Below are 26691 nucleotides of genomic sequence, written 5' to 3' on the forward strand. Positions count from 1 at the left end.
GGACCTCTGAGGACCCCCGTCGGTCTGGATGGGGTCTTCCCCACCTTCACACACAGGCGGTCTGGAGGCTTTGAGCCGGTAGCCTGGGTAGCAGTTGCACTTGTAGTGACCGGGAAAGTTGATGCAGAAACCGCCGTCGCCGCACAGGTGAGGCTTGGCGCACTCGTTCAGGTCTGCGCGGGAGGAAGGAGGCACGAGGGGAAGGCAAGGGGCGGCGGAGGGGATTACACGGCGGTCAAGGGGAGAGTCCCCCGGCCCATCTAGCCCCAGCGCCGCCCCGGGCCCGGCCGTGCTCACCCACGCACGAACGCCCCCCCGCGCTGACGTGCAGGCGGTAGCCGCGGTTGCAGTGACAGTTGTAGGAGCCGCCGGTGTTCATGCAGATGCCCCTCCCGGCGCCACACGGCTCCGCCTCGCACTCGTTCACGTCTGAGAAGTACGCGCCGGCCGGGAGACGTTAGAGGACTGTCAGGAGCCAAGGCCGTCACCACGCCACCCACTCGCCATGCTCACCCACGCAGTAGCGGTGCTGCGGATGCGACCGGTAGCCCGGGTTGCAATGGCAGGAATAGTCCGAGGGGCCCGGGACGCACTCTCCGTGGCCACAGATGTTCTGGTTCAGTCTGCACTCGTCCGTCTCTGCGGGGGGGGGGGGCGGGGGGGGCAAGTTAGGGGGCCGAGCAGGGAGCATTCACTTTCTGCCACGTCCCCAGGGCGGACCTGGATACCGCATCCCTAATGACTGGGGTTCCTGAACCTGGTCGTACCATGACCTCGGGTCTCTGTACACCCATACTCCAACCCTAGGATCCCCTACACCTCTATTACAGATAACCCCGACATCACAGCCCCATGTAGCCCCAAACAATGACCCCAGGTCCCTGACATCCCTATCTCAACTCCAGAATCCTTGATACTCCTATCCCCACTTACAATACCCAGACTCCAGTCACCTCAGTATCTTAAACACTGCAGCCTCAATCACACCAACATTCTCTAGACCAGGGATCCTAACACACCTTGCCTTAGGAAACTGGACCCTTCATTCCAGAATAGTTGATTTGCTCCCCCTCCCAAGGTGAGGCTTGTTTCCGGGGAATCCTGGCTTGCTCATGGTCATGCATAGGTGGTCAGATCCAGGAATCCCCCTCACCCTCTTTGTTACCATTCTCAGTACTCCCTGCCTCCTACCTCTCCCTCTCTTGTGCCCTACCCATGCAGCCCAGGCCTTGACTCTGAACTCTACCCCATCTTAAACACACCTGGCCAGTAGGCTCTTGCAGGCTGTTCTTTGTATAGGGTGCCTCTCCTTAGGTGTCCTTAACACCCCTCCTCTAAGAAGCCTCCCCAGGTGCCTTTTCCTCCACATTTTCACAGCTTCCAGGGCTGTCACAGGATTTTCCAAGACAGTGCAGACTTCCAGGGCAGCCATCTTCCACCCAAGCCCTCGCCCCAGGAGCTCATCTAGCCTCAGGTTTTCTATCATGCTGGCAGCTCCCTTGTGGCTTTGGAGTCCACACAGACATGGGCTTGAATTTGGCTCAGTTATGTGACTTGTGGCAAGTTACTGAACTTCTGTTAGCCTCAGTTTTCTCATTTGAAAAATGAAGCTAACAGTGCCCACTTCAGAGTATGAGAAGGTTAAATGCTATTTAGTATGTAAAACTCTTCAGCCAGTGCCTGGCCCGAAACTGCTCAGCCATAGCTAGCAATTATTATGATGCCCAAACCTTGCAGACACTTCCCACAGTCATTGGGATCAAATCCAAGCCTCTTAACAAGGCTCCTTGCACTGGCCCTCCCCTAGTTCAGAAACACGGACTCTGTGTGGTTTCTCTCTTCTCCATGAAACCAGGGTTTCATGTTTCCATGCCTTTGCCCAAACTGGAATGTCCTTTTCCCCAACCCGAATGCCCATTTCTTTCCCACTTCTCACCGTTAATTTATAACAATCTTTAAAGCCCCGCTCAGCCTTCTCTCGTCACCACTCTACGTGTTATCACAACTCCCAGACTTCCTTCCTTCTTCTGTGATTTATTTTTTCACAGCATAAGAGATATGCTAGATTTTGACTCATTGATCTGTCTGTCATCTCTCTACTCCCCAAGGACAGGGAATTTCTGTCTGTTTTGCATCTCCAGCACCTAAACAGTGCCGTGCCTGTGCATGGTAGTGCTCAAAAAATATTTGTTGAACATATGAATAAATGCCTTCAGACTGGGCTGACCACCATAATACCCAGATCAGTTGAGGGCAGAGTGGGGCCTCTGCTGCACACCAAGGCTTCCCCAGCACGCAGCCCAGGGCCTGGTACACAGTAAGCCCTGGATGTGTTAGTGCTCTGGAATAACTGGAGTGGGTAAGGGAGGAGATAAACTAAGTTAGGGGCGTGGCTTGCCTGGGGCATGGCCTAGGCGGGCGGGTCTTACCTGTGACCTGAGTAGGGGCGATCTCCACCGCACTGCGGGACGGGGGCAAGTCAGGCAGGAACCACGGCGGCGAGGGCCGGGAGATCAGCTCTGCAGGCAGCAGCGCACACCCGTCAGTGAGTGAGGAGGCTGAGAGAGCCACCCTTCTCTCCGCTAGTCATCAACTAGGAACTTCACACCCAGCTTCACCGCCCCCTGGTGCCTAGGCTGTAAACTTCCCCAGCAGGGACAGCCCTTGAAGACTGGTCCCTGCAGTGCTCAGCTCACCAGGGTAGGGCCGGGCAGGAGATGTGGTGACCGTCGGGTGGCTCTGCTGCGCTGACTGCTCTTCCACCACTGGCTGCGGGTGACAGCAGCATGAGCCCTCTGTGTCTCCTTGGCTTTCCCGCCCCTCCCACCTGGGCTCTCATACTCACTGAGTCTGTGCTCACCCCTAGAAGGGAAGAAGATGGGGCCATTAAGTGTTGGGCTGGGAGAAGGGAGTCAAGTCTGGTTTGGCAGTTGGTTATCTGTGGGCAGGATCTCTAAGAGTTCAACAATCATGTCTCTGGGTCAGGCGTCATGTCTGGGGTCAGGGAGTGTTCCTGTCACAGGTCAATGAGGAAATGGTTGCACAAGGTTCTTGGCTTCGGAGGTTACAGTCAGGGTTAAATCCCTGGGTCAGGGGTCAAAGGATTGAATCTGGAGGGCAATAAATGGTCAAATCCTGTCAATCAGGGGTTAAATCCTAGGGTTACAACATTGGTTAGGGGTCAGAGTGTCAGCTCTGGGGGTCAGTGCTGATCTGGGATTAGGAATTAGAGGTTAGACTCTGAGGTCATATCTGTGGATCAAGGGTCAAGGTGTCAGGTCTAGGGGTTCATCATCTATCAGAAACAGAGGGGGTCGGGCCAGACCTCTCTCTTCCTCTGTGTCCTCAGGTGGTGGTGCCCGGCTGGGGGTCTCAGGGAGCTGCTGGGGCTTGGGTGGCCCGTCAGGGTGCAGGAAAAGGGAAAAGTCACTTTCGCCCTGAATGGTGAGCGTCTGGTGGGAGGTGAGGATGTGGTATCCCTTCCCAGCTGGACAGATCTCCTTGAAGGCAGCTGTGGCCAGAGCAAGGGGCAGAGAAGTGAGCATTTCCTGGAAAGGCACACAGATAGCCCTCTGGCCCCACATGCCTCTAGCTCACCAGTGCCATCAGCTGGGCAGCGCTGGCACCTTGCGCCCCAGGCCTTGCCGACGCTGCAGCAGCAGAGTTGGCGGGTGAGGCGCGTGGTCAGTGGGTGTTGGCACTGGTGCTCAGGGCTCACCAGGCGGAAGCATAGGCTCTTCTCCTCCGGCTTGTCTGCTGCAGGGTCCAGTGAGGGGCATGGGCATCTGGGCCTGAACACTGCCCACATCCCTCTTCCCATCTGCTCCAAACCTTGCCTCTCTGGCCCAGAGGACACTTGATCCTCATGTAGTCCCTGACCCCATGTGACTCTGAATTTCTATGACCCCTGAACCTGTTATTCTGAAATCATGTAACAACAATGTAGACTCTGTGACTACTGACCTAGCTGCTCTAGACTTTATCCCACCCACTCATCAAGCCCATAATCTCATATGACCCTGACTCCATGTAATCCCTGACCCCATGTGACCTCTAAGCCCAGATCTTATGTGACTCCTGAACCCACTTGATTCCTGATCCTATCTGCTCTGGGTCTTGTTCTTCCTGCAGTCAACCCCTGACCCCACTCTGACTTCTGTGACCTTACTGCTTGGAACCTTACCCTCCCACCCATGTCTTGTGACCTCTGAAGGTCCCCCAGTCTCACCAATGCACTGTGTGCGGGAGGGGCCCAAGCTATGGCCCGGTGGGCAGACACAGCGATAGGAACCAGGGTTGTTGAGGCAGTCACCATGGCGACACATGCCTGGCATCGCGCACTCGTTGATATCTGTGATAAGTGGGAGTTTGGTCCCTCCACTCTGGGGCTATAGGGCTACAGCAAGCTGCTCCAAGAACCTCAGGGTCCTGCTCCAGCCCCACCTCCTCCCTTGCCCACCTTGGGACCTCCCCTAGTGACAACTAGCCTGCCCCTCCAGCCCACAGAATCTCCCGGCTGGCCATACCCTGGCAATGTGTGCTGTTGAGCCTCTTGTAGCCCTGGGGGCAGTCGGCGCCCACCTCCCCACGTACAGGCCCTGGCTTCTGCACCCCTGTGTCTGCAGAGAGAGGAGATCATGGCAGGGGAGCACACTGCGGGGCCAGCAGAGAGAGAAGGGAGGGCACTGTGGGGGTGGGCAGAGTGTGATGCTGAGAGGAACTGGGTGGACAGTGAGTGGCTCAGGCTGCTCAGGCTGTGGTCTCCCATTGCAGGGCTGGGAGGGGTGTCCATGGGTCCACCCTGCGGCGGCAAGGGGTGGGGGCATCTAACAAGCCAAGGCACTCACACTGCAGCTGGGGGCACTTGTGGCACTTGCTCTGGCCCCAGGCAGTGCCGATGCTTCCGCAGCAGTCTTCCTGCTTGGTGAGGCCGGGGAGGGGATTGCTGCCACACTAGGGAGAGGAGTGTGGACCTGGATCACAGAGTGCCCAGTCCCAGCCTGGCCTCCCTCCTGAGAACGTTTTCCTCCTCCCCTACTCAACCAGCAGGGCCCCCAGTTTTGAGCAATCCCGGTGAGTTAGAACAGGGCAGCCCTGAGAGACTGAAGGGCCAGTCCAGCGGCGACTGTGAATTCACTCACAGGCTGCTTGGGCAGCGTGTCCTGGAAGCAGCGGCCCAGGGGCTTCTGGGTGGGTGGCCGGGGATGCGGGGGCTTGGGGTGCGGCAGCAGGTGCTGGGACGGGGCCGGACCCTCGGCGTTGGGCCCCTCGATGCGGTGCACTTGGACCGAGGCCTCCGGCGGGTGGTGGACACGCACGTTCACCACGGGGGGCGGGGCCTGCACTGGGGGGCGGGGCACGGTGGCTTCAGGGTTGCCCCGTGCACTGGGTGGGAGTGCGGAGTGCGGAGCTCCTCCAGGGCCGGCCTCCTCCCGGGTCCTGCCACCCTAGTGCCCGCCCACCTCGGCCTCCGGGGGTCTGCCTGTCGCCTGGTACCTTCCGCTGAGATCTGTCCTGGCCCGAGGGGCACCAGGAAGGCTGCATGCTGGGCAGGGGGCCCCTCCCCAGGCCCCGGCGGATCGGCGATCACCTGGACCGCGTAGATGGCGTGCTTGCTGGCCACAGACTCGCCCTCTGGAGCCAAGGGCGGCAGCGCGCCTGTGGACAGGGCCCCAGCCCTGCCAAGCCCAGGGCCTGAGCCGCCAGTGCCTCCACCAGCTCCTCCAGCGGGCACCTGGCAGAAGCGACCCGTGAAGTCCGGGGGACACAGGCACTGGTTTCGGGAGGAGCACTGGCCGCCGTTCATGCAGGGCAGAGGGCACACCACTGGGGAGGAGAGATGGATCAGGGCCCAGGCAGACCCCTGTCCCCAGCCCCTAGGCCTAGTCCCTCACCCACATCCTGCAACTTCCCCACTTCCTTGCCACCCACTGGTCCTCCTTGGGAAGCTGGTTTTTGTAACACATCACACACACAGAGAAACTACCCTCCAGGTCTCCCAACATCCTTATATGTGTGGGGCCACTGGAGTCTTAAATCTTGGACTTAAATCCTAGCTGGGAGGCCATGTGCCAGCTGTGTGGCCCTGAGCAACTTACTTCCCTTCCCTGTGCCTCAGTGTACTCATCTATAGGGGTGACCTGTCTATTAAATGAGGCAATGCATGTACAAACACTTAGCACAGTGCCCAGTACACAGAGGGTGCTTAATAAGTAGTAGCAAATGATGATAATGGTGATGGTGATGATTAAGATGATGGAATAGCCTTTCCCTCCCCTTGGGCCTTCCCCAGAAATCCAGTCTCCATCTGGTGCTTTCTCCTCCTCCCCACTAAATTCCTCCCCTGCTTCAGCCTACTCTAGACTCTTGCTCCCTCTGTCTTGCCATCCCAGGGCCATGCTTCTCCATGATCAACTTAACTATACCTCTCCAGGACCTCTCTTAAGCACCTCCACCCAGGAGATACTGTCAGAAATCAGCGTCTTGCCTCCCCACCTCCTCTTGGCCTTGGACCACCACAGGGAAATCCCTACATGCCCAGGCATCCATAACTGAGCCTTGAGGCTCCATCTCTCCAGCTCCCACCCCACCCAGTTCCAGCCTCTGTCACATCTCATGAATCCATATCCCCTTCTCTCCATGTGCTCTGCTCCTCCTGCTCCTGGCCACATCCCAGTACCCTCAGAGAAACTTGCCTCAGGCAAAGCTCTGGCATAGTCACACCCCCAGCTCACAGCTTGCTTCCTTGCCTTCTCTCCACAAAGCAGAAGAAACCTTCTTTCTGCCCATACTCCTCTGTTCCTTCCACCTACACCCTACACTCCAGGACTCAGCTCCCATCTCCTACAAACAGGCCACATCTTCTACCTCCCTGGCTTTCATCGTGCCATTCCTGCCCCTCCGAGCCTTGTCCCCCATCTCTACCTACTCACATCTTATCCCTCCAGTCCAGCCCCCTCCCCCAGGAAGGGAGCCCTTCCTCAGATCCCACCCACCCTCTGCCCCAGCTCTACCCTGTTTCCCACAATATAAAGGGTGCTTTGGAGGGCAGGGCCAGGTCTGCTTCAGCTCTGGGTGCCAGAAGAGGTGCAGAGGGAATGAGTGAAGGAATGTCTCAGTGAGAGGATGGGATCTCTGTCTTTCTGACACACACTCACATCTGAAATCCAGCCTCGGGGACCTGAGCTCACACACCAGCCCCAGCCAATCTCCTGCCTGCCCCATGGCTGCCCTCACTTCCCAGGATGGGAAGGTAGGAGTGCTACTTGTGGACACCTGAAGGGCCTCAGAGGGACAGCCCACATGCATGGCCATGGGGGCCTGGAAAAGAGTATCCCAGCCCAGCCCATCCTGCCAAGCCTCTTGGGGCCAGGCTCTCAGGGCAGAAGGGGTGTGTCCTGGGTCAGGGGAGGCAGGATCCTCTCCTTCCTGCCTCCCAGTGAGTCACTCATAGTGGTGAGGGTGACCTCCCAGTGACACCCGCCCACTGTGGCCTGGGCACCGAGCCTGGGGGATGTGGGCAGCACAGATGGAGACAGCATCCTGGGTAGGATGGTCAGGGGGCCTGGGAGGCCAGGCCCACATTCACTCACACGCATAGTCATTTCATCACACACACGCGCACAGACTCATTCTGACACCAGCACAGGCTTACACAAACACTCCCATAGTGACTGCAGACATGCACCCAAGGCAACACAAAGAAACATGGACTTGATCCCCATGTGCCACTCCAAAGCCCATGCGCGCGTGCACACACATCTCATGAGAACCATGAACCACATCTGTGGAGTTCCTCAGGTCTGTGAGTCGGCATGTGAGTACAGGAACGTGAAAGAGGGGCTGTTTTGCTGGTGCCATCCTGGGCCTGGCCTAATTACCCTGTCCAGGAGGGTAATTACTGCTGGGACACCTCCTCCAGCCTGGCCCACAGGGCCCTGCCAGAGGACAGCTGAGCCCCAGGCCTGGGCCTTTGCAGAGAGATGGTGGGAAAGGGGTGGGCTCTAAGTGGAACTGTGGAGTCATTAGGGCTTGTTGTGGGGAGACTCAGGGCCTCTGAGGCAGAGCTGTTAAGGGCTTACGGGGGAAGCATAGATAGGGCACCAGGAAAAAGAGAGACTGAGGACCCAAACCAGCCCCAACTTCCAGGCCTGCTTCCCACTTGTTAGGCCTCAACACCCCTCCCCTCTAAGACCTGGCTGGTAACAAATTCCCTCACTCCTGGCCCTGACCTTGGCTCCTCCTCCCAGGGAATGCAGGTGTCTACTGCTGGCAGGCCCCACTTTAGGCATTTTTTAAAGACTTTTCCTGTTTCTTCTAGCAAGTGTGTTTCTTGGGGGAATATCATCCCTTCTCTGAGACCTCAGACCACCAGCTCACAGCTCTCAAAAGCCCTGCCTGCTGACTCTGACTCCTGCTCAGAATCCAGCACTTTCCTAGAGGCCTGTGTCATCCAGGACTCTTAGCATTACCCCACACCTTAGGCCTCAACCCCAACTCAAAGCTGTGAAGTCAAGGCTTCCATGCACCCCCCCCCCCCAACTCTGGCCCCTGGACTCCAGCCTCCCAAGCCCCGGATGCCCCTGGAGCCCCAGGCCCCAAGCGCTCTGCTCTTGGAAGCCATGGCCCTCAGGGTCACATGGCCTACCCTGAGGTGTCTCTCACTTCTGTCCTGATGCCTGCCTTCCCCGCTCCCCCTCCCCGTGCCCCCGGCCCTCACCCACGCGGAAGCCGGAGCCCGTGAGCGTATCGGTGCTGTGGCCGTTCTCTCCGATGAGCGTCATGTTGGAGCCCTGCTGACAACTGTCCCGACACTGGCCCTTGAGACAGGTCCGCTTGCAGATCACCGGCGCAAAGACCACCTTGAAGCGCTCGCGGGCCAGCGCCCCGCCCCCGCCAGCGCCCCTCTCGCCCGCTGGTCCCCCCTCGGCCCCGCCGCCCGGGCCCAGCAGCAGCAGCAGCAGCAGAGCCAGCAGCCCCGCCGCCCCCGCCCCGCGCATCTCAGGGGCCAGGCCGCCAGCAGCCCCACGGGGCCCGGGCATCCGGGGCCGCAGGACCCGGGGGGAGCGCCCGAGCGGGGGTGATGGTCCCCGCGCCCGAGGGGTATAGCAAGCCGGGAGCCCCGGGAGATGGGTAGAGAGGGCAGCGAGGGAGAGGAACGGAGGGAGCGCGCGGGGAGGGGACAGCAGGCGCGGGAGCGGGCCCAGTGAGAGGCAGAGAGATGGAGGCTGGACCGCGGGGAGCCCAGAAACTTCCACCACCCCGAGAAGAAGCCCAGCCACGAGCCGGGGCCGGGGGCCTGCGAAGGCCCCAAACTGAGGCTGGAGCGAGGAGGCCAGAGCAAGTTGAGGCGGAGAGGAGGAGCGAGGGGAGAGGAAGGCCGGGCGGCCGGCCCGGTCCGCGCCTCCCCCGGCCGGGCTGGGCTCCCGCGGCCGCCGGGAAGCAGGGAGCGCGCGGGGCGGACGCAGGGAGAAGTGAGCAGTTGTTTTCCCTGGCTGGAGCGCGGCGCGGCGGCGGCGAGGGGGGCTGGGATGCTGGCCCTGGGCCAGGGAGACAGTTTTTTTCTGTTTAAAGCGTCGTCGCTGCCGCCTGGGGGAGCGAGGGTGTACGGGCGGGTGGAGGCTGCGGGGGGGGGGGGGGCGGTCCCCGCCCCAGATGCCCGCCCCGCCGGAACCCGCCGCCGCGCTGGGCCCTCTCCAGTGGGCCCTCACCTGGGACCGCTGGCTGCCCCTCCGGATTCCTCTGGGCGGGGCCGGGAGGCCCGCGCCCACCTCCGCCCGGTCGCTTCAAAGTGGGAAACCGAGGCTGAGAGAGGAAGACGGGCCTGGCCCGGGGTCACACGGACTGTCGGAAGCCAGGTGGAGCTGGAACCCAGGCCTCTCAGCCCTTGCTCTTCCTCCCTTGCACAGGTGGGGGTCTTACCACCCCAAGATCCCTTCTCATTAGTACTGATCCACTCCTCCCTGAGGACAGGACTCAAGGAGGGGGCACCGCTTAGCCAAGGCCTCAGCGAGGTCCTAGGAAGAAGCCTGTGGGGTCCAGGAGAGGAGCAGATAGAGCAAATCTAGAAACCCAGCTTCCCTGCCAACCCCTTCTAAATGGCTTCCTGGTGCCCACCCTGCCCCCGCCCCTTCGCCTTGTCTGGCCGGGCTGGCTCTGGGCCTCAGACACTCTGGAATCGCCAAGGTCTGAGCTCAGGGCCTGGCCCCCTTCCCAGGCTAACAGCCGGGAGGAGGGGGGTGATGCTTGAGGGCCTGGGGCTGGGGAGGGGCACAGCAGGGCCCCAGGGCAGGGGTTGGCAGGGGCTGGGGAGGGACCTTGAGTTTGGTCAAGGCTGGAAAGGAGCCAGGTCTGTCCACTGGTCTGGAAGGGAGGCCCTTGAGGGCTGCAGTGTCCTGGGGCCCAGGCCATTTACTGGGGACCTGGCTAGGAGACCCCAGGATTCAGTCTCTGACTCACAGAACTCAGCAGGGGGTGGGTGTGACCAGGGAACATCCAGAGCAGGACACAGCCAAGTCAGGGTGCCACCGTCTCCAAGGGGAACAGGGGTTGCAATCTGACTGAGGGAAAGGGGGTTCAGGAACTTGCCTTTAGGCACACCCGTGCAAAGAACTCATGGTTTTTAGTTTGAGGGTAGGCTTATTTGGGGGAACTGAGGGAGACCCTTTAGTGGACCCCTGCCTGAATTGCTCAGTGGGCTCAGGTCCTGTTCAGATAGTCAAGTGCTGCAGATGGGGCAACCCCATGTCCCCAGGGGAGCTAGGAGGGTATGTAAAGGGCAGCCCCCACCCTCACTCGGGTCTCCAGTCACACACTGAGGCAGGGAATAGTACTGAATGTTTACTGCCTGCCAGGTGTACAGCTGAGCATTCTGTAGTCATTTTTCCCTCACATTCATCTGCACCTGACCCTCCTCTGCCTAGAGGAGCCTGTGACTCACCTTGGAACACAGCATTAACAGACCAAGGTTGGAGTCCTAATCTCTCCAAGCCTCAGTTTTCTCATCTGTAAAATGGGCTCTGTTCATTCAACAAACTGGGAACCTACTGCAGGCTTTTCTAGCAAGTAGAACTAATCTCTGCCCCCCCGGAGCTTCTGTATTGGAGGAGACAGACCTATGACATCAATTCACACATGACTGAGGCTGTGACAGAGGTCGGTGCTGGGACGGAGAAGAGCAAGGAGCCGGGAACAAGAGTGGTCGTGGTGGGACCTGGAGGTCCAGGAAACCCCTCTAACAAAGGGACTTTTAAGCCAAAAGCTGGAGGAGGAGCAGGAGTTAACCCGGTCTGCGGTCAGCTCAGCAGGGGGAAGCCTGTTAGGAGGCCAGAGGGACTGAGTGGCCTATGGAGACAGTTTACACAGGAGCATGCAGGGGTGAAGGCTAGGAAAGAGATTCATTTCTTTTAGGAACTGAGAGAAGGCCAGTGGAGCAACGGACTGGGAAGGAAGAGGGAGAAAGAGCATCTGCAGGTGGGAGGCCACAGCGAGGAATTTGGGTTTTATTTTCATTACAGTGGGGCTGTTTCAGAGCAAGAGGGGGTGCTGTTGCCATCACCCCAGGAAAGTTGATATACCTTGGACACAGTGGGTTTGTGTTTGGGATGTGGAAACTAGGGAAAGCAGAGGGTCCCAGAGAGACAGGTGGCATGAATGGCTCCCAGATTTCTGGCCTGAACCCCTGGGTGGATAAGAAGGCGGCAGAGAGGGAGGCCCGGGGAAGAGAGTGGAGCTCTGTCTGGGAGTTTGAGATGATTGTGTCATCCAAATGAAGACGTCTCAATCCAGGGGTCTGGACCTCTGACAGAATGTCTGGCCTGGAGACGTAGACTTGGGGTCCTCACCATACAGGGATGTTTGTGGCCACAAGAAAGAACAGGCAGCTCAAGAGAGAAGAGGGCCCAGGGCAAACCAGGAAGGTCACCACTCCCAGGTCAGAACGAGGAGGCAGAGTCAGAAGTGACTCAGAAGGAGCGGCAGGAGAAGACAGAGAGGAAACCTGGGAGTGCAATGCAGGAAGAGCCAAGAGGAGAGAGTTTTTCAGGAGCGGGGCATGGCCAAGGGTGTCTAATGCTGTTGAGAGTAGGATGCAGATGAGGCAGCCCTGGTTCAGAGGCTACTGAGGGGACTGAGTGACTGGAAGCAATGAGGGGAGGCACCCCACCCAGTGATGGGCACATAGCGAGTGCTCAGTGAGCTTCCCTACTGTCAGCACCCAAATCCTTCCTCTCATGAGGGACCCGGCAGGAAGCAGTGGGCACCCTCAGGTGGGTGATGAACATTGACCTGCCGGCACTGGAGCTGCAGGCACTGGAGCTGGAGGGGCGGGCAGCCCTGCCAGAGCTGGGGCCTTCGGCAGAGACCTGCAGTAGCTTTCCACCTGCACAATTCACATTACCCTCGTCTCCTCCTGTCCAGTGGGCCTCCCAGGTGCCGAACCCAAATGAAAGCCTGCTGGCAGGGGGACCTGGAAAGAGGGTATAGCACACAAGGTTAGCCTTGTGGCATGAAACAGAGAGGGCAGGGATGCAGAGTGGGTCTGCAGGGCAGCCTGCGACAGTCTAGTGCTTGTGGTGTCTGTGGCCTGTCCACCTTTTCTCTCTGCATCTCCTGTGTCACCACACTCAGTCACACCATCTTCCTAGAATCTACCAGCAGGCTTCCATGCATCCTAGATCTAAGTTCTCCTGCAAGTCCAAGGAGGCCATGACCTCTGTGGTCAGTCCAGATCACTTCTGCCGCCTAACGGGTCTCCTCAGCAACATTTCTGCCCACTCCTGTCCCTCCTCCACCTGGTGCCAGAGTCACCTTTAAAAACCTAATCCCAACCATGCTCCTTCTCAGCTTAAAAATCCTCCAGTGGCTTCCCTCTGGTCACCTGGGCCTGCGAAGTCCTCTATGCCTGGGGGCTGCTGAGCTCATGCCTCTGCATGGGGCTGATCCTTCATGTCTCAGGTTTCTGCCTCCAAGAAGCATTTCTCTAAAACAGCCACCTCCGGCCTTCAGGTCACGTCACCTGTTTGTCTCCTGCTGGTCCTTGCTCACAGCCTGAAACGTTCCTTTTTGTGTGTTTGGTTACTTATTGTTCATCTCATCGCCCTTCCAGGAAGGCACAACCTGTCTCCAGACCCTAAGGGCACAGGGGCTGGCACGCAGAGGGTGCTGAAGGTTGTCGATTGACTGAAGAGAGCGAGACCACGAGAGCACCCCTCATGTACATGCACTTTACGCTGGTATGTCATTCACCCCACCAGTGCCCCTACAAAGAGGAAGCCAAGGCTCTGAAAGATGAAACCATTACACTCAAGTCATCTGGTAAGTGAGATGTGGGGACTGCACTTAAACCTACACAGTGCTCCTGGGAGGGAGGAATGAGAGGGGCCCCACAAATGTCCTAAAGATAGGAGGGTGGGGCCCGAGGGCTTTGCTGGAGTAGGACAACAAAGAGCCCTGGGACCCCCAGTCCCGGGAATGTTCAGACTGCTTAAATATTAGGGAAGATCTCCCTTACGCAGAGGGGTTCCTGAGGTCTGGGGAAGGCCTGGGACATGGCCAAGGTGAGACAGCTGGTCCACAGCATAGCCAGAACTCAAACCCAGGGCTCCTGATGCCTCGTTGCGGGAAGTGGCTGGCTGGGGCAGTGGCAGCCTGCTTAACAGAAGTTACAACTGAGGAGGCAGCATGATGCAGTGGTTGTTTCCTTGCATTTGACTTTCCTGTACCAGCTGTGTGAACTGGGACAATTCTTCATCTTCTCTATGTCTCCTTTCTTGTTTTTAGACAGGGAGGCAATGGAGCTGACTTTCATGAAGCCCTAAGTGGATGCTGACTACACAGTAAGGACTCAGTATACATTAGCTCTTTCAATTAATATCTCGGTCTGGGGTCCACGAGGAGCCGCGCATGGGAGCCCGGCTGCCTGTGGGGCGGGGCAGAGTACCACTGAGAGAGGACAGGCTGTGCGCCAGGCTGCACGTTGCCTCTCTGAGTTCTGAATGTCTTTGGGAAGCTTCTAGGCTCTGAAGAAAGAAATGGCTCTAGGGGGTGGCGGGTTCTAAAGATGATGGTTGGAAGTTTTGGATGGTTGGAGGGGACAGTTCTGCCCCGAAGCGTCTCTCTCCAAAGACACTTTACTGAAAGTGGCTATCATCGAGTCCCTCTGATGTGCCCCTACTGTGATGCAGGGCGCTGAGAGATGGGGTTGGAAAATGAAATGAAAACCCATCTTCATGCTCAATCAATTGGAGAGGATCTTTAGCCCCGTCACTTGTCTCTACCTCTCAAACCCAGGAAAGAGTCCACCATTGAGAATCAGGCTCTAGACATGCACTGCCTGGAGGAGGACCCAGCCCCGCCACACCCAAGCAGGGTGACTGTGGATACATCTCTTAATTTGTCCAAGCTTCAGCTTCTCCATCTGCAAACTGGGGCTGATAATAAGATATAACTCACAGCGTTGACCTGAGGATTAAAGGAGATAATTCAAGCTCTCAGCAGTGCCTGGACCAAAGGAAAAATACCCCAAAGGCGAGTATTATTATGTTTATTATTGTATCATCTTGTCCTTTCTTGTCTCTCAGAAATGTCAGGTCAATTCACCTTGCAGTGAAAAGTAAGAGGAAAAATCAACCCCTCCTGGATGCCTGTTAGTGCGAAGCTACAATAACACCACTCATGATTTTCGGAGCCGTGGCTATGCAGCATAAGCCACTCATTGCTGCATGAACCTGACTCACCAAACGAGGCAGTTGGGGCAGGGGAGTGCTGTAACCAAGCTGTGTGTGAATGTGCCACTGTGCTGTCACTCAGGAACAGGCCTAACTACTGCCACGTCCACTGTGCCACAGGTAGCGACAGATGTTGGGCCGGCTCACATGAGGGTAGGAAGGGGTCTGAAACAGCCTAAGCCCACTGCTTCCCAGACAGCTGGTCTGCCCACCATGACTTATTTCTCTGTTTCAATCTTGGCTTGGAAGGCATTCAGGACAGCCTTAGTTCACTGACCAAGGTTGCTGTGAATGCTAGAATTCTCTGGATAAGCTTTACCACCAGCACCTCTGAGACCTTCTATGTGCTTGCCCCTTGTCAAGGACTGTGATGGGTCTGGGGTTTTACCCTACTTGCAAACCAACAAGCAAACCTGCCACAGTTTCATGCATGCTGCCAGAAGATAGGAGATTCCTGGGTCAGCGACAATGGACCTTATTACTCAGTAAACAGCATGATTATCAGCATGTTGACATCAGTCCTCTTGTCCCCAATTCCCATGGGGGTGGCACCAATGGCCTAGACAGATGCCTGCACAGAGTGGACTGTGGTATGGGAGAGGACTCTAAAATTAAGACCCAAGTCTTTTCTAATGGCTGCCCTTTTCTCTGGAGGGAGATTCTGTCCCCATCTTCCATGGCTATTCACTGTACCAACATCCTTGAGAAGAGAGTCCAGGACAAAGGCTGTCAGTGCCTTGCTTGCAAAATGTGCAGAACCTCAAGAGACCCCTGGAGAATTGTCTTACAATAAGATCCACCCCTCATTTCTACACTGTCTTGACTTTTGGCAAATTTTCCCATGAGTTCACCACTCTGTTGGCAAATATGATCAAAAGAGGCTAGAACCAAATCTGTTCAATATGTCACATACAGAATTTAATTAAAGCTACTATCCATGGGACTCCAAGCAGCAGGATGAAGCCAATTTGCAGTACTGACCTCAACCATGCCTCCCAGCTGAACAAATCCATATTGCATCAGATCTACCTTAGAAAGCCAGGTTGCTTGCTCCTTGGTTCTCTGTATCAACCTTGGCCTGGAAGGCATTCAGGACAGCCTCAATTCACTGATCAAGATTGCTGTGTATGACAGAATTCTCCTGGATTTATTCCTTGCAGGCCACAGTCTGTGCAATTAATATATCCTGCTGTACCTGGATTAATGCTTCCAGCCATGAGTAATAAAGTCCTTTGTCTCTGACCCAGGAATCGCCTGTCTTCTGCATGCATGAACCTGTGGCAAGCTCACATGTTAGTTTGCAAGTAGGCTAAAGTCAAGGATAAATTTCAAGTCCCTCTGTTTTCAGGAGAGAGACAAGTTAATGGGTGACTTCTGTATAAGTCATACAGTCTCAAGGGTGCACATGGTGTTTCTGGGAAGAAACATGGTGCCCCCAAGTGTGACCTACATCAGTTATGGGGTACCAAGGTTGACAGTGCCTCCAGTGTGGCCTCTCTGCATGTTGGTAGGCCTTAGGGGTCCCAGTCCAACTGAGGCCAGTCCTTGTTTTTGGAGGGCCTGGCTAAGGGCAGTTAGTCCAATCTGTCCTGTTTGTCCAGGCCACCAGCCAGATGGCATTCATGCACCCCATGGCATGACAGAGTGGTAATGGCTCCAGGACTGGCAATGGGGACGATAGCTGGGGGTGATGGTGTTACCAGGTATTTTATGTGACAGGTACAGGAGCTGAGGCTACCCTCTGCTGCTTCCAATCTCTTGGAAAAGATAAGCAGAATGGCAATCAAATCAAGGTCAGAACTGCCTACAGGAGCACTGCAGACCCAGCAGTCTGTTAAATTTAAGTCACTTGCAACAGTTTGAGAGAATTGGACCTGGATGTTTTCCTCCATGAAGAAGGCTCCAGGTGATTCGGCAAGACAAAGGTTACACATTTCTTTCTTTCCCCCATATCTCCTGGGGTCTGAGGTGTTCCCTCCCCAGGTGCCAAGGTTGCTGTTCTCCCTCTACGGCCACAAAATCGATGTGTTCCATTCCAGGAGTTAGAACTTCAACTTTTTTCCAATCTCCCCCTACTCACACCTTTCATCTGCAAGGATCAGGGGACAAAGACGTTTTTATAAAACATACAGGGATCCATTAGGTCCCCCATCCTACACATGGGCCACAGTTGGGGGACTCAGAGAGAGAGGTGTACACACCAGCACTCCAGTTATTCTGATGCAGGACTGTGTCTGTCCAACAAGAGAATCCAAGTGGCTGAACAATAATATAGTGAGAATCACCTAAACCCCTTTCTGACTGGGCTGCCACCTGGAATTGCAGCAACCAGGCTGGCCTGGGGTTGCTGTTAAGGGAAAGAAAGAAGCATTATGTCTAGGAATAGTGAGTGTGGAACCCTAAATTTTCAAAACTGGTCTATGTAAACCCTACCCCTCTCATCTTGATCATTACAAAGGACACAGCCTAGGGGAGATGGTCCCATCCTGGAGACAGCCACATTCAGTGACTGAACTGCCATATGGAGGTGTGGGGACCTGGAGGGAGAGTCAGAAATTTCTTTGAGTTAATTTTTGAGGATCACCATGATAATGGATGATAGGGAGCATGGAAGGACCACCAAATACCTAGATTATCATATTGAGTGGCTTTTGAGATAAAAGATGCACTATTGTTAGACCATTGGTCCAGAAAGCCAAAAACAATACACAGATTAGTCTCAAGAACCACAATCGTGTTATCAAAGTTGGCTGGTTGGCCTGGAACAGCACCATTGTACCCTCAGAAAGTGTAAGACACCAGCCATAGCCCCAAGGAGTCAAAGGTCCCATGCAGTCAATCTCTCAAGAGCAGGCAGGGGCAACACCACATACACTGTGGTCTCCTTCATTGCAGGACAAACAGATGAACTTTTGGCAGAAATCACAAATCTTGCATGGAGTTGTGGCCTCTGCATCAGAAGTGTAGAGTCCTTTACTTTGTGCCCATTCTGTGATGGTAGACATGTTGCCATATCTGTATGATGATGGATCCAGACATAAATGGAGACAGTCTGGGCAGTGGAGGCTCTATCAACAGCTTGATCCCTATAATCTTATCAGAGAATGAGCCCTTAGCAGGGGCATCTGTGTAAGAGCTCTAGATGGTTTGATCAGTCATGATTTGTTTCCACAGTTAGCTGAGAACATTGCCATCTAAAGCCCTCTATTGGGTGGCAGAGTACTGATATCTGTCTCACATTTGGGGACTCCTTGACTCAGCAACCACAGCCACATTGCTTTCCAGCTCGGGCTGCAAATTCGTACTGTTCAGCTGACCTGGGTTTGAGTTGGTCAGTCTAACTAAAGATTTGGCAATTTAAAGAACTAACTTGTGGGTGAGTTGATTTTCTCTAATCTTTATTCTAGCCTTCCTTCTACTTGCTTTGAGTTTAGCTTACTTTTATTTTTCTAGTTTCTTAAGGTGGAAGATTAGGTGATTTGAGACTTTTTTCCTTTTAAACATAAGAATATGCAACTATAAATTTCCCTCTAAGCACTTCTTTGGCTGCATCTCACAAATTTTGGTATGTTGTGTTTTCATCTTCATTAATCTCAAAGTAGTTTCTAATTTCCTGTGTGACTTCTTCTGTGATCCATTAATTATTTAAGATGATGTTGTTTAACTTCCATGTATTTGTGAATTTTCCAAATTTCCTTCTATTATTGATTGCTAATTTCATTCCACTACAGCCTGAGAACACACTTTGTATGATTTCAACCCTTTTAAATGTATTGAGACTGTTTTATGGTCTAATATATGGTCTATCCTGGAGAATGCTCCATGCATATTTGAGAAGAATATAACTTCTGCTGTTGTTGGGTGGAGTGTTATATAGATGTCTGTCAGGACTTGGGCTTGACTTGAACAGCTGTGACTTTTCTTTTAAAGGAGACTACCTTGATAGAGGGTATTTCTGTCCCACTGTCATAATAACAACTCATTTTTTTTTAATTGCAATATAGTCAGTTACAATGTATCAACTTCTGGTGTACAGCACAATGTCCTAGTCATGCATATGCATACATACATTTGTTTTCATATTTTTTATTGATGGTTATTGCCAAGATACTGAATGTAGTTCCCTGTGCTATACAGAAGAAATTTGTTTTTTAATCTATTTTCTCTCTCTCATTGTCTCTCTTTTTTATTTTGCTGCGGGAGGTAATTAGGTTTATTTATTTTTAGAGGAGCTACTGGGAGTTGACTCCTGGACCTCATGCATGATAAGCATGCACTCTACCACTTGAACTATACCCTCCCCTCCTTTTTTAAATCTATTTTTCTATATAGTGGCTAACATTTGCAAATCTCAAACTCCCAAATTTATCCCTTCCCATCCCCTTTCCCCCGGCAACCATAAGATTGTTTACTATGTCTGTGATTTTGTTTCTGTTTTGTAGAGGAGTTCATTAGTGTCCTCTTTTTCTCTTTTTTTTAGATTCCACATATGAGTGATATCAGATGGTATTTTTCTTTCTCTTTCTGGCTTACTTCACTTAGAATGACAGTCTCTAAATTTGACACAACATTATAAAATGACTATAACTCAATAAAAAGAAGTTAAAAAAAAGAATGACAATCTCTAGGTCCACCCACTTGCTGCAAATGGCATTATTTTATTCTTTTTTGTGGCTGAGTAGTATTCCGTTATATAAATATACCACAATTTCTTTATCCAGTCATCCATTGATGGACATTTAGGTTGCTTCCATATCTTGGCTATTGTATATAAGGCTGCTATAAGCAGTGGAGTGCATGTATCTTTTCAAATTAGAGTTCTCTCTGGATATATGCCCAGGAGTGGGATTGCTGGATCATATGGTAAATCTATTTTTAGTTTTTTGAGGAATCTCCATACTATTTTCCATAATGGCTGCACCAAACTACATTCCTACCAGCAGTGTAGGAGGGTTCTCTTTTTTTCCATACACTCTCCAGCATTTATCATTTGTGGACTTTTTAATGATGGCCATTCTGACAGATGTGAGGTGATGCCTCGTTGTTGTTTTCATTGCCTTGTTTTAGTAGAAGGGCTAGGAGAGTTTTCTAGGGCAGTGGAACTGATCACAAGAATTTATCTAGACATCTTGGGGTCACCTGTAGCAGCGCTATAAACCCAAACTAAGACAATAAGAGCCCAAAGAGTAACCAATACCTCATCTATGGTTTCCTATGGGAGTTTGTCTCAAGGAAATCTCCCTAAGAGGGACAAAGCTCCCTTATAGCAGCCAGGACCCACTGGGGGGGAAAAACAGACCTTTTACTGTCATCTTGGAATAGATATAAGATTGGCATGATAGACTACAGGGAGGGCTGAGCTGTAAGATGGCCCAGCTGTTGCCATTCTTCCTTGCCTAGCATCACATGCCCTGCCCCTCACCTCCCAAGTGAGCCAGCAAAGTTCTAATTATTCATCTGTTTTTTGTCCATAGCAATAGTGAATTTCCCTCCATCCTTTTTTAGTGTGTATGTGCATCTCTGTAAATGCTGTCTGAAAGAAAGTGGAAACTTCTGTACTCCCAGGATGAGTCTTAGTATTGGTTGTTACAATGGGGCAGACCTGGACAGCAAGGTGCTACCTTTCCACCCAGAGAAGAGTAGTTGTCATGAGGAATAAATGAAAGGGATTAAGGAGGAAGATGAATATAAGGATCTTAATTAGTGTCAGGCAGGATAAGCTGTTGAGTGGATATTGGCCATTATGATGACACAGAAGGGTGCACTGAGGGCTTCAGGATGGGGCTGGGAGTTGAAGATAGTAAGGACCTGGAGGGTCTGTACATACAGACTAGAATCCAAGAGTCCCTCTAGTCAGTTTGGCAGAACTGACCTGGGGTCAGGCCCTGAGTCAGGTACACTGCTACCCAAGAGTCTGCTGGTAGAGTGAAGAGGGGCACAGGACTCTCCAAGTAAGCAGGAGGCAGCAAGGGTCAGAAAATGGAAGTTCCAAAGAGTCTACATAGGAGGAAGATGGGGCCAGGAGGAGGGCATTCTATTTTCAGATAAGACTGTGAAAGCATGTGCTGCCGGTCAAAGAAGAGGGTTGCGGATGAGATTATGGGAGTCTAAGTCCTAGCTCCTTCTCCACTGTCCTGGTGTACAGCCTTGAGGCACTGCACGCTGCGCATCTGGGGACTGCTGCCTACTCCACCTGGCTTCTCCAAACCTATTAAGGGAGAGTTTGTGTATGGAAAAAGAACAAAGAGGGGATAAATACCACCAAGGCCAATATTCAGGGAGCACTAGTTATTTTAACAGCAACCCACCCAACGAGGGCATAACGGTCACAGGCATGTGTAGTAAGTCTCTCATTTCCACCCTCCAGAACGTATTATTCAGCAGGGGCTGGAATCGGAACTGCGCATGCCCAGTACAGCAATTTACACCCCACCCCCCCACCCCGCCTTCCCCCTAGTCAGCTGGCTTTTTGAAGGTTCGAACTTCCACAATACAGAACAAAACGAAAAGTCTGCTTAGAGGCTGACTTTGCATCAGTCCCAGGCCTTGGTGGGGTAGGGGGTGGGCAGGCTAGGACACCGAACACGCGGAAGGAAAGGGGGTCTTGAAATAGGCTGAGAGGTGTGAAAAGCAAGAACGATCGCCGCCTGGCCTGACTAGCTAGTTGAAATGAGAAGCACTGAAGGCCTGAGGAGGCTTCAAGCGTATGTAAGGGGCGGTTATTATCAAAGGTGTTGTTGTGATGATGCCACTGCCCCGCCTTACCTGGGTCCTGCCGGTGCGGAAAGAGAAACCGCAAGGAAGGCAGAGGCCAGCGGAGATTCCTAAAGCCAAGAGGTCCCCTCCAACCGCGGAGAGCAGGAAGGGCGACCCTGCGCAGCTACTTCCGGGTCCTGCGACCTGAGCGGCATTATGACAAAGACTCTCCTCCCGAGGCCCCGTCAGTCGAAAGTTTGTGGGGGTTTTTTTGTTGTTGTTGTTGTGGCATCTTTTTTTTTTTTTTTTTTTTTTGCCAGTCGAAAGTTTTTGTCCACGGGTTCCCATAGAGGGACCGAGGGAGGTGCTAACGAGAAAGGGTCCAGCCTGCGGCCGACACGCCCCACTCTGGGCATCGCGAAGTCTGAGGAGCACAGCGAGTGTCATTTCCGCCCTCATCCTCGGCTCAACGTGGAGGGGGCAGGGTCAAGTGGAAGACGCGCTGCTTGTGCGTCACTTCCGGTGAGCCTAGCGGCGACAACGGCAACATGGCCCTGAACGGCGCTGGTAAGAACTTGGGCTGCGGAGGCCTGTGGCTGCCGGATACGGGAGGCAGCCTGCTTCGGCAAGACCCACAGCCTCTTGTGCCTCTCTTCCCCTAGAAGTCGACGATTTCTCTTGGGAGCCCCCGACCGAAGCGGAGACTAAGGTGCTGCAAGCGCGGCGAGAGCGGCAGGATCGCATCTCCCGGCTGATGGGCGACTACCTGCTGCGTGGTTACCGCATGCTGGGCGAAACGTGCGCGGACTGCGGGGTGAGGAGAGAGACTCGGGACGTGGGATCAAGGGTGGGGCCACGGATCAGGCCGCACGGCCCTTCCCCAGCTCTCCCTCTGGACCCCATCACCCGGCGTCTCACCTCTGTCCCGTGTGCTTTCTGGCCCCTAGACGATCCTCCTCCAAGACAAACAGCGGAAAATCTACTGCGTGGCTTGTCAGGAGCTCGACTCAGACGTGGATAAAGATAATCCGGGTGAGGGGTTGAGTGTGCTTGGTGAAAAAGTGGGGTGATAGAGGCTCAGGAACAGTAGGCCTGGGAGGTGACAGTGGTATTTGTGGGTGGGGCGGGAGTAAGGTGCTTTGTCCTTTCAGCTCTAGAAAGGACCATTCATTCAGTAAGAGCACTGAGCACCTACTGTGTGCCAGACACCATGGGAGAGTCTGAGCTCAATTAGGCGTAGTCCTGATGAGAGAGAGAAAGCAAGAGCATAAATAACTCTGATACAAAGAAGAAAACGTGTGAGTTACCTTATACAGAGGCAGGGAAAACATTTCAAGTATAGAAAGAGCAGAACAGTGACGAGTAGGGAGGTGGCGATGGGCCAGGTATCCTGACCATTCCACTGGCTTTTTCCTTTTTTAGCTCTGAATGCCCAGGCTGCCCTCTCCCAGGCTCGGGAGCACCAGCTTGCCTCTGCGTCGGAGCCCCCCTTGGGCTCTCGGCCTACTCCTCAGCCCCCAGTACCCCGTCCAGAGCACTGTGAGGGAGCTGCAGCAGGGCTCAAGGCAGTCCAGGGGCCACCCCCTCCTGCTCTGCCTCCAAATGCAGATGTCCTGGCCTGCACACAGGAGGCCCTCCTGCAGAAGCTGACCTGGGCCTCAGCTGAGCTGGGCTCTAGCACCTCCCTGGAGACTAGCATCCAGCTGTGCAGCCTTATCCGGGCTTGTGCTGAAGCCCTACGCAGCCTTCAGCAGCTGCAACACTAAAAGACCCCTCCTGAGAAAAACCCTCTAGAAAAACAGCTGTTTTGTTGTGTGTAGTTTGTTCTTTTCTTGGTTCTGAGTGTGCATGCTAATCCCAACTCCATTCGTCTTTTTCCTACTTTTGGCCTCATACTATCACAGTCTGCTCTCCTTGATGCCAGGAGAAATGAGTTGGGCTTGTTTCCACTCAGTTCCCCCACTCAGAGGATGAGGCTGGGAGGGAGAGGACTATGTGATACTTTTTTCTGAGGAGACCACAGCCTCCTCAAAAGCAGGAACAAGAGGCATCAATCTCTGTGGCACCCCTGCAGCCTCCTCAGCCATCCAGTGCTCATTCCCTACCCTGAGTGAGATTTGGGGTTCCAATCCCCTTGGTAGCTTCTCCTTCCATAAACATCCTGATACCATCATTCTATCCCACCTCAGGCCCAGACCAGGTACTGAGACACTGATAGTGCCAGGTTGCACAGTAGGGACCAAGTACGGGCTTAACCCCAGTCTCCTGACCACCCCCACTCCGTCTTCAAATCCTTTTCCTTGAGAGTTATAATTGAGCAGGATAATTAAACAAGAGTGTTGTGGGGAAGAGAGAACCGCGAAGGAACTGCACCCTCCGCTTCTTGCCCCTATTCCCCCCTCCACCACCCCCACCCCACCTCCCACCTCCACCCCTGTCTGTTGGTGGCAGAGTCCGTTTTCTCTGCTTTCCGCGACCTAGGCAGCGTGGTCCCACAGCCCTTGCCCTTTTAAGAGAGGCCCCGCCTACATGGAGGGGGTGGGGCAGGGGGCGGAGTCGGAGAAGTCCGGTTAGGAACAAAGCGCGGCCTGCGGGCGGCGGCTGGGCTCTGCTGGCGGGGCCTCGGGGTGCGGGGCCTGCGGGCGGCGGCCCCGTTAGAACATCGGAGGGAAGGAGGCTGCATCATCCTCTGTGCCGGCCCAGCCATGAATGGGCTGCCCTCGACCGAGGCGCCGGGCGGCGCGGGCTGCGCCCTGGCTGGTCTCCCGCCGCTACCGCGCGGCCTCAGCGGTCTTCTCAATGCGAGCGGAGGCTCGTGGCGGGAGCTGGAGCGCGTCTACAGCCAGCGCAGCCGCATCCACGATGAGCTGAGCCGCGCCGCCCGCGTTCCGGACGGGCCCCGCTATGCAGCCGGCGCCGCCAACTCGGGAACTGCCGCAGGTCCCCCTGGCCTGCGTCGCCCTGTCAACCTCGACTCGGCTCTAGCGGCACTGCGCAAGGAGATGGTGAGTGGCAGGACCCGAGTCAGCTAGGCGTTGGGGGACAGGGGAGGGGGTGGCTGCTGCCGAGCTTGAGGGTCCCGAGGCGTGACAGACAGCAGAGGCAAAGCGTGGTCTGGGTCTAGAGGATCTGTAGAAGCTGGTTAGGTCAGAGGAAATTATAACAATAATCAGTTACCGTTTATGGCAATAGTTACCACGTATTTTTAAATGCTTTACTTGTGTTATTTCATTCTACTCTACTAGGTGAATGTTGTCTCAATTTTGCCGATTAGGGTTAGTGATTTGCCTAAAGATCCAAAGCTTGCAGGTGGCACCCGATGTCCACAAAAACCTCCGCTTAGAAGGGTGCGGGAAGATTGGCTAGTGCTGTGGCGTAGGCTGAGGGTGGCTTGGACCCCAACCCCAGCCCACTCTCAGTCTTTTGTAGGTGGGCCTGCGGCAGCTGGACATGTCACTGCTGTGCCAGCTATGGGGCCTGTATGAGTCGATCCAGGACTACAAGCACCTGTGTCAAGACTTGAGCCTATGCCAGGACCTGTCATCCTCCCTGCACTCAGACAGTTCCTACCCACCTGACGCTGGCCTATCTGATGACGACGAGCCTCCTGATGCCAGTCTGCCCCCGGACCCGCCACCCCTCACTGTGCCTCAAACGCACAACGCCCGAGACCAGTGGCTGCAGGATGCCTTCCACATCAGCCTCTGAAGAGCTAGAGGGGTGGGGAGCATGCACCCATGCAAAAGGCTCAGAAACTCACCCCTCAGCAAGTACTCAGACTATAGTGCCTGCTTTCCCCCATACCACTTCACCTCACGGGAGGGCAAGGCTTGGGCCCTTCGGAGGTTAAACTGCCTATCCTCCCTCTCCTGTCTTGGGTTAGCTGGCACTGGGGCCGGTACCTGGACTACAGCCTCTGCCCATGGCACTGGACCTCCACTTCTCCCACATGTGTGCACCTCAGCTTGGCCAACCTTCAGTCTGGCAGTGGGGTCCAAAGCATCTTGCCCTCCCCTTGGCATCTCTGGGATTGGGATGAGTGCCTGGCTCCTATCTCTTCATCTTTTGCTGCTGTTGGCAGCTGCTGGCTCAGGGGCATCCCACCTCTGGTCCCTGGGTTCCACTGCCCTAGACAAGGGCTTTGGGACCCATTCCTGCACCCATGGCCAGGAGGGCCAAGGCTCCTTGCTCGATATTTAAGTTTAGGGGCCAGCCTCCTGGGCACATAGAGAAATAAATACTCTCTCACCATTGGTGTGTTCTGACTGCCTGGCTCTGGGGAGGGAAGATAGCGGTGTTTCTGGCAAGTGCCGCCCGGCGCTCGCCAGCAGGTGGCGTTCAAGACCCGGAGTGGAAGAGGCTTGGCGGTGGTAGGGTGCGAATCCTTGCTCCCCGGGTAGAGCTGCGGAGCAGTCCAAGCTGGCCCAGCCTGGTCCCGCGGTTTTGTGACTGCAGGCGAGTCACTTCCCCTCTCTGGCCGGAGGCCTGGGAGCCCAACCCCCTCCCCACTTGCTTTGGGCTTTCTTGGCCAGCTGGGAAGGAAGGAGAAGGAACCGCCCTTCTTGAAGAGAGAAACTTTCCACCCCGAGTTGGGGCGGAGTTGGGGCGGCACAGGAAATGAGTGGGCCGGGGCAGGCGGCCCGAGGGGCCCTAGGCGGGAAAGGGGAAAGGGGAAAGCTCCTCTTGGAAAGGCCTGGAAACGAGTGACCTATGGGTGGGAGGAAAGAGCTGCAGAGGCAGAAGAGGGTGAAGTCTCAATGCCCCAGAGGCCAGAAGAGTGAGCCCTGGAGGGGAGATGGGGGCAGTCCTCTGCGCTTTGGAACATGAGACTCCTAGGAACCCAGACGCCCCCATTCTACGTCTGCTTACCCCTCCATAGCACTTAGGACCTTTAGGGTAGTATGTAAAAGGCTTTCTCTTCCAGAAGAAACAGCTGCGACGTGGGGTGTGGGAACCAAACCCGAATGTCAGGTCCTCCCTGGAAGAGACCTGCACATTTGTGGATGTTGGGTGCTAAGGCCTCCACACACACACCACCCCACAACTTCCTGACACGAAGAGGAGAGGACCTCGAAGTTGCACATTTAGGCTTACCGGCTGCTCATCCCCACACCTGCTATACAGTCCTTGCCTCCTGGAGACAACCAGCTAGCACTCCTGGCAGATCAGACATCCTGAACTGTATCAAGGACCAGGCTTCTGTCTGTTGGCAAACCTAGCTGAGCGTTCGCACTGGCAGAGGGAACAGGCATAACTCGGGGCGGGACAC

At 54.7% G+C, this 26691-nt stretch overlaps 3 protein-coding genes across 7 annotated transcripts in view; 2 read left to right on the forward strand and 1 right to left on the reverse strand.

Moving 5' to 3' along the window:
* Nucleotides 1-9453, reverse strand: part of LTBP3 (latent transforming growth factor beta binding protein 3) — a 16506-nt gene extending 7053 nt beyond the window's left edge. The window contains exons 1-14 of one of the 5 annotated variants that reach the window (XR_004323436.1): nt 8720-9453; nt 5497-5826; nt 5142-5344; nt 4848-4953; nt 4527-4619; nt 4229-4351; nt 3598-3756; nt 3326-3511; nt 2846-2862; nt 2697-2769; nt 2430-2519; nt 514-639; nt 298-429; nt 45-173 (exon numbers count right to left, since the gene is read on the reverse strand). Coding sequence is in view for 4 of the 5 variants with exons in the window: in XM_032489807.1 (XP_032345698.1) it covers nt 45-173; nt 298-429; nt 514-639; nt 2430-2519; nt 2697-2769; nt 2846-2862; nt 3326-3511; nt 3598-3756; nt 4229-4351; nt 4527-4619; nt 4848-4953; nt 5142-5344; nt 5497-5826; nt 8720-9041 (2089 nt within the window). In the remaining variant the exon portion in view is untranslated. Of the gene's footprint in view, nt 1-44; nt 174-297; nt 430-513; nt 640-2429; nt 2520-2696; nt 2771-2845; nt 2863-3324; nt 3512-3597; nt 3757-4228; nt 4352-4526; nt 4620-4847; nt 4954-5141; nt 5345-5496; nt 5827-8719 lie in introns of all 5 variants that reach the window. The other 4 variants (XM_032489807.1, XM_032489809.1, XM_032489808.1 and 1 more) reach the window with 4 other exon arrangements.
* A 12320-nt stretch (nt 9454-21773) lies between these two features.
* Nucleotides 21774-23223, forward strand: ZNRD2 (zinc ribbon domain containing 2). Its single transcript, XM_006179535.3, has 4 exons — nt 21774-21989; nt 22085-22236; nt 22370-22454; nt 22845-23223. Exons 1-4 carry the CDS (start codon nt 21971-21973, stop codon nt 23186-23188), a joined length of 600 nt encoding a protein of 199 aa, XP_006179597.1. The 5' UTR covers nt 21774-21970; the 3' UTR covers nt 23189-23223.
* Nucleotides 23224-23388: 165 nt separating this feature from the next.
* On the forward strand, nt 23389-25673 carry FAM89B (family with sequence similarity 89 member B). Its single transcript, XM_006179534.2, has 2 exons — nt 23389-24427; nt 24852-25673. Exons 1-2 carry the CDS (start codon nt 24128-24130, stop codon nt 25128-25130), a joined length of 579 nt encoding a protein of 192 aa, XP_006179596.2. The 5' UTR covers nt 23389-24127; the 3' UTR covers nt 25131-25673.
* The last annotated feature ends 1018 nt before the right edge of the window (nt 25674-26691 follow it).

Source organism: Camelus ferus, chromosome 10 (genome assembly GCF_009834535.1).
Source record: "Camelus ferus isolate YT-003-E chromosome 10, BCGSAC_Cfer_1.0, whole genome shotgun sequence".
Classification (NCBI taxonomy): Eukaryota; Metazoa; Chordata; class Mammalia; order Artiodactyla; family Camelidae; genus Camelus; species Camelus ferus.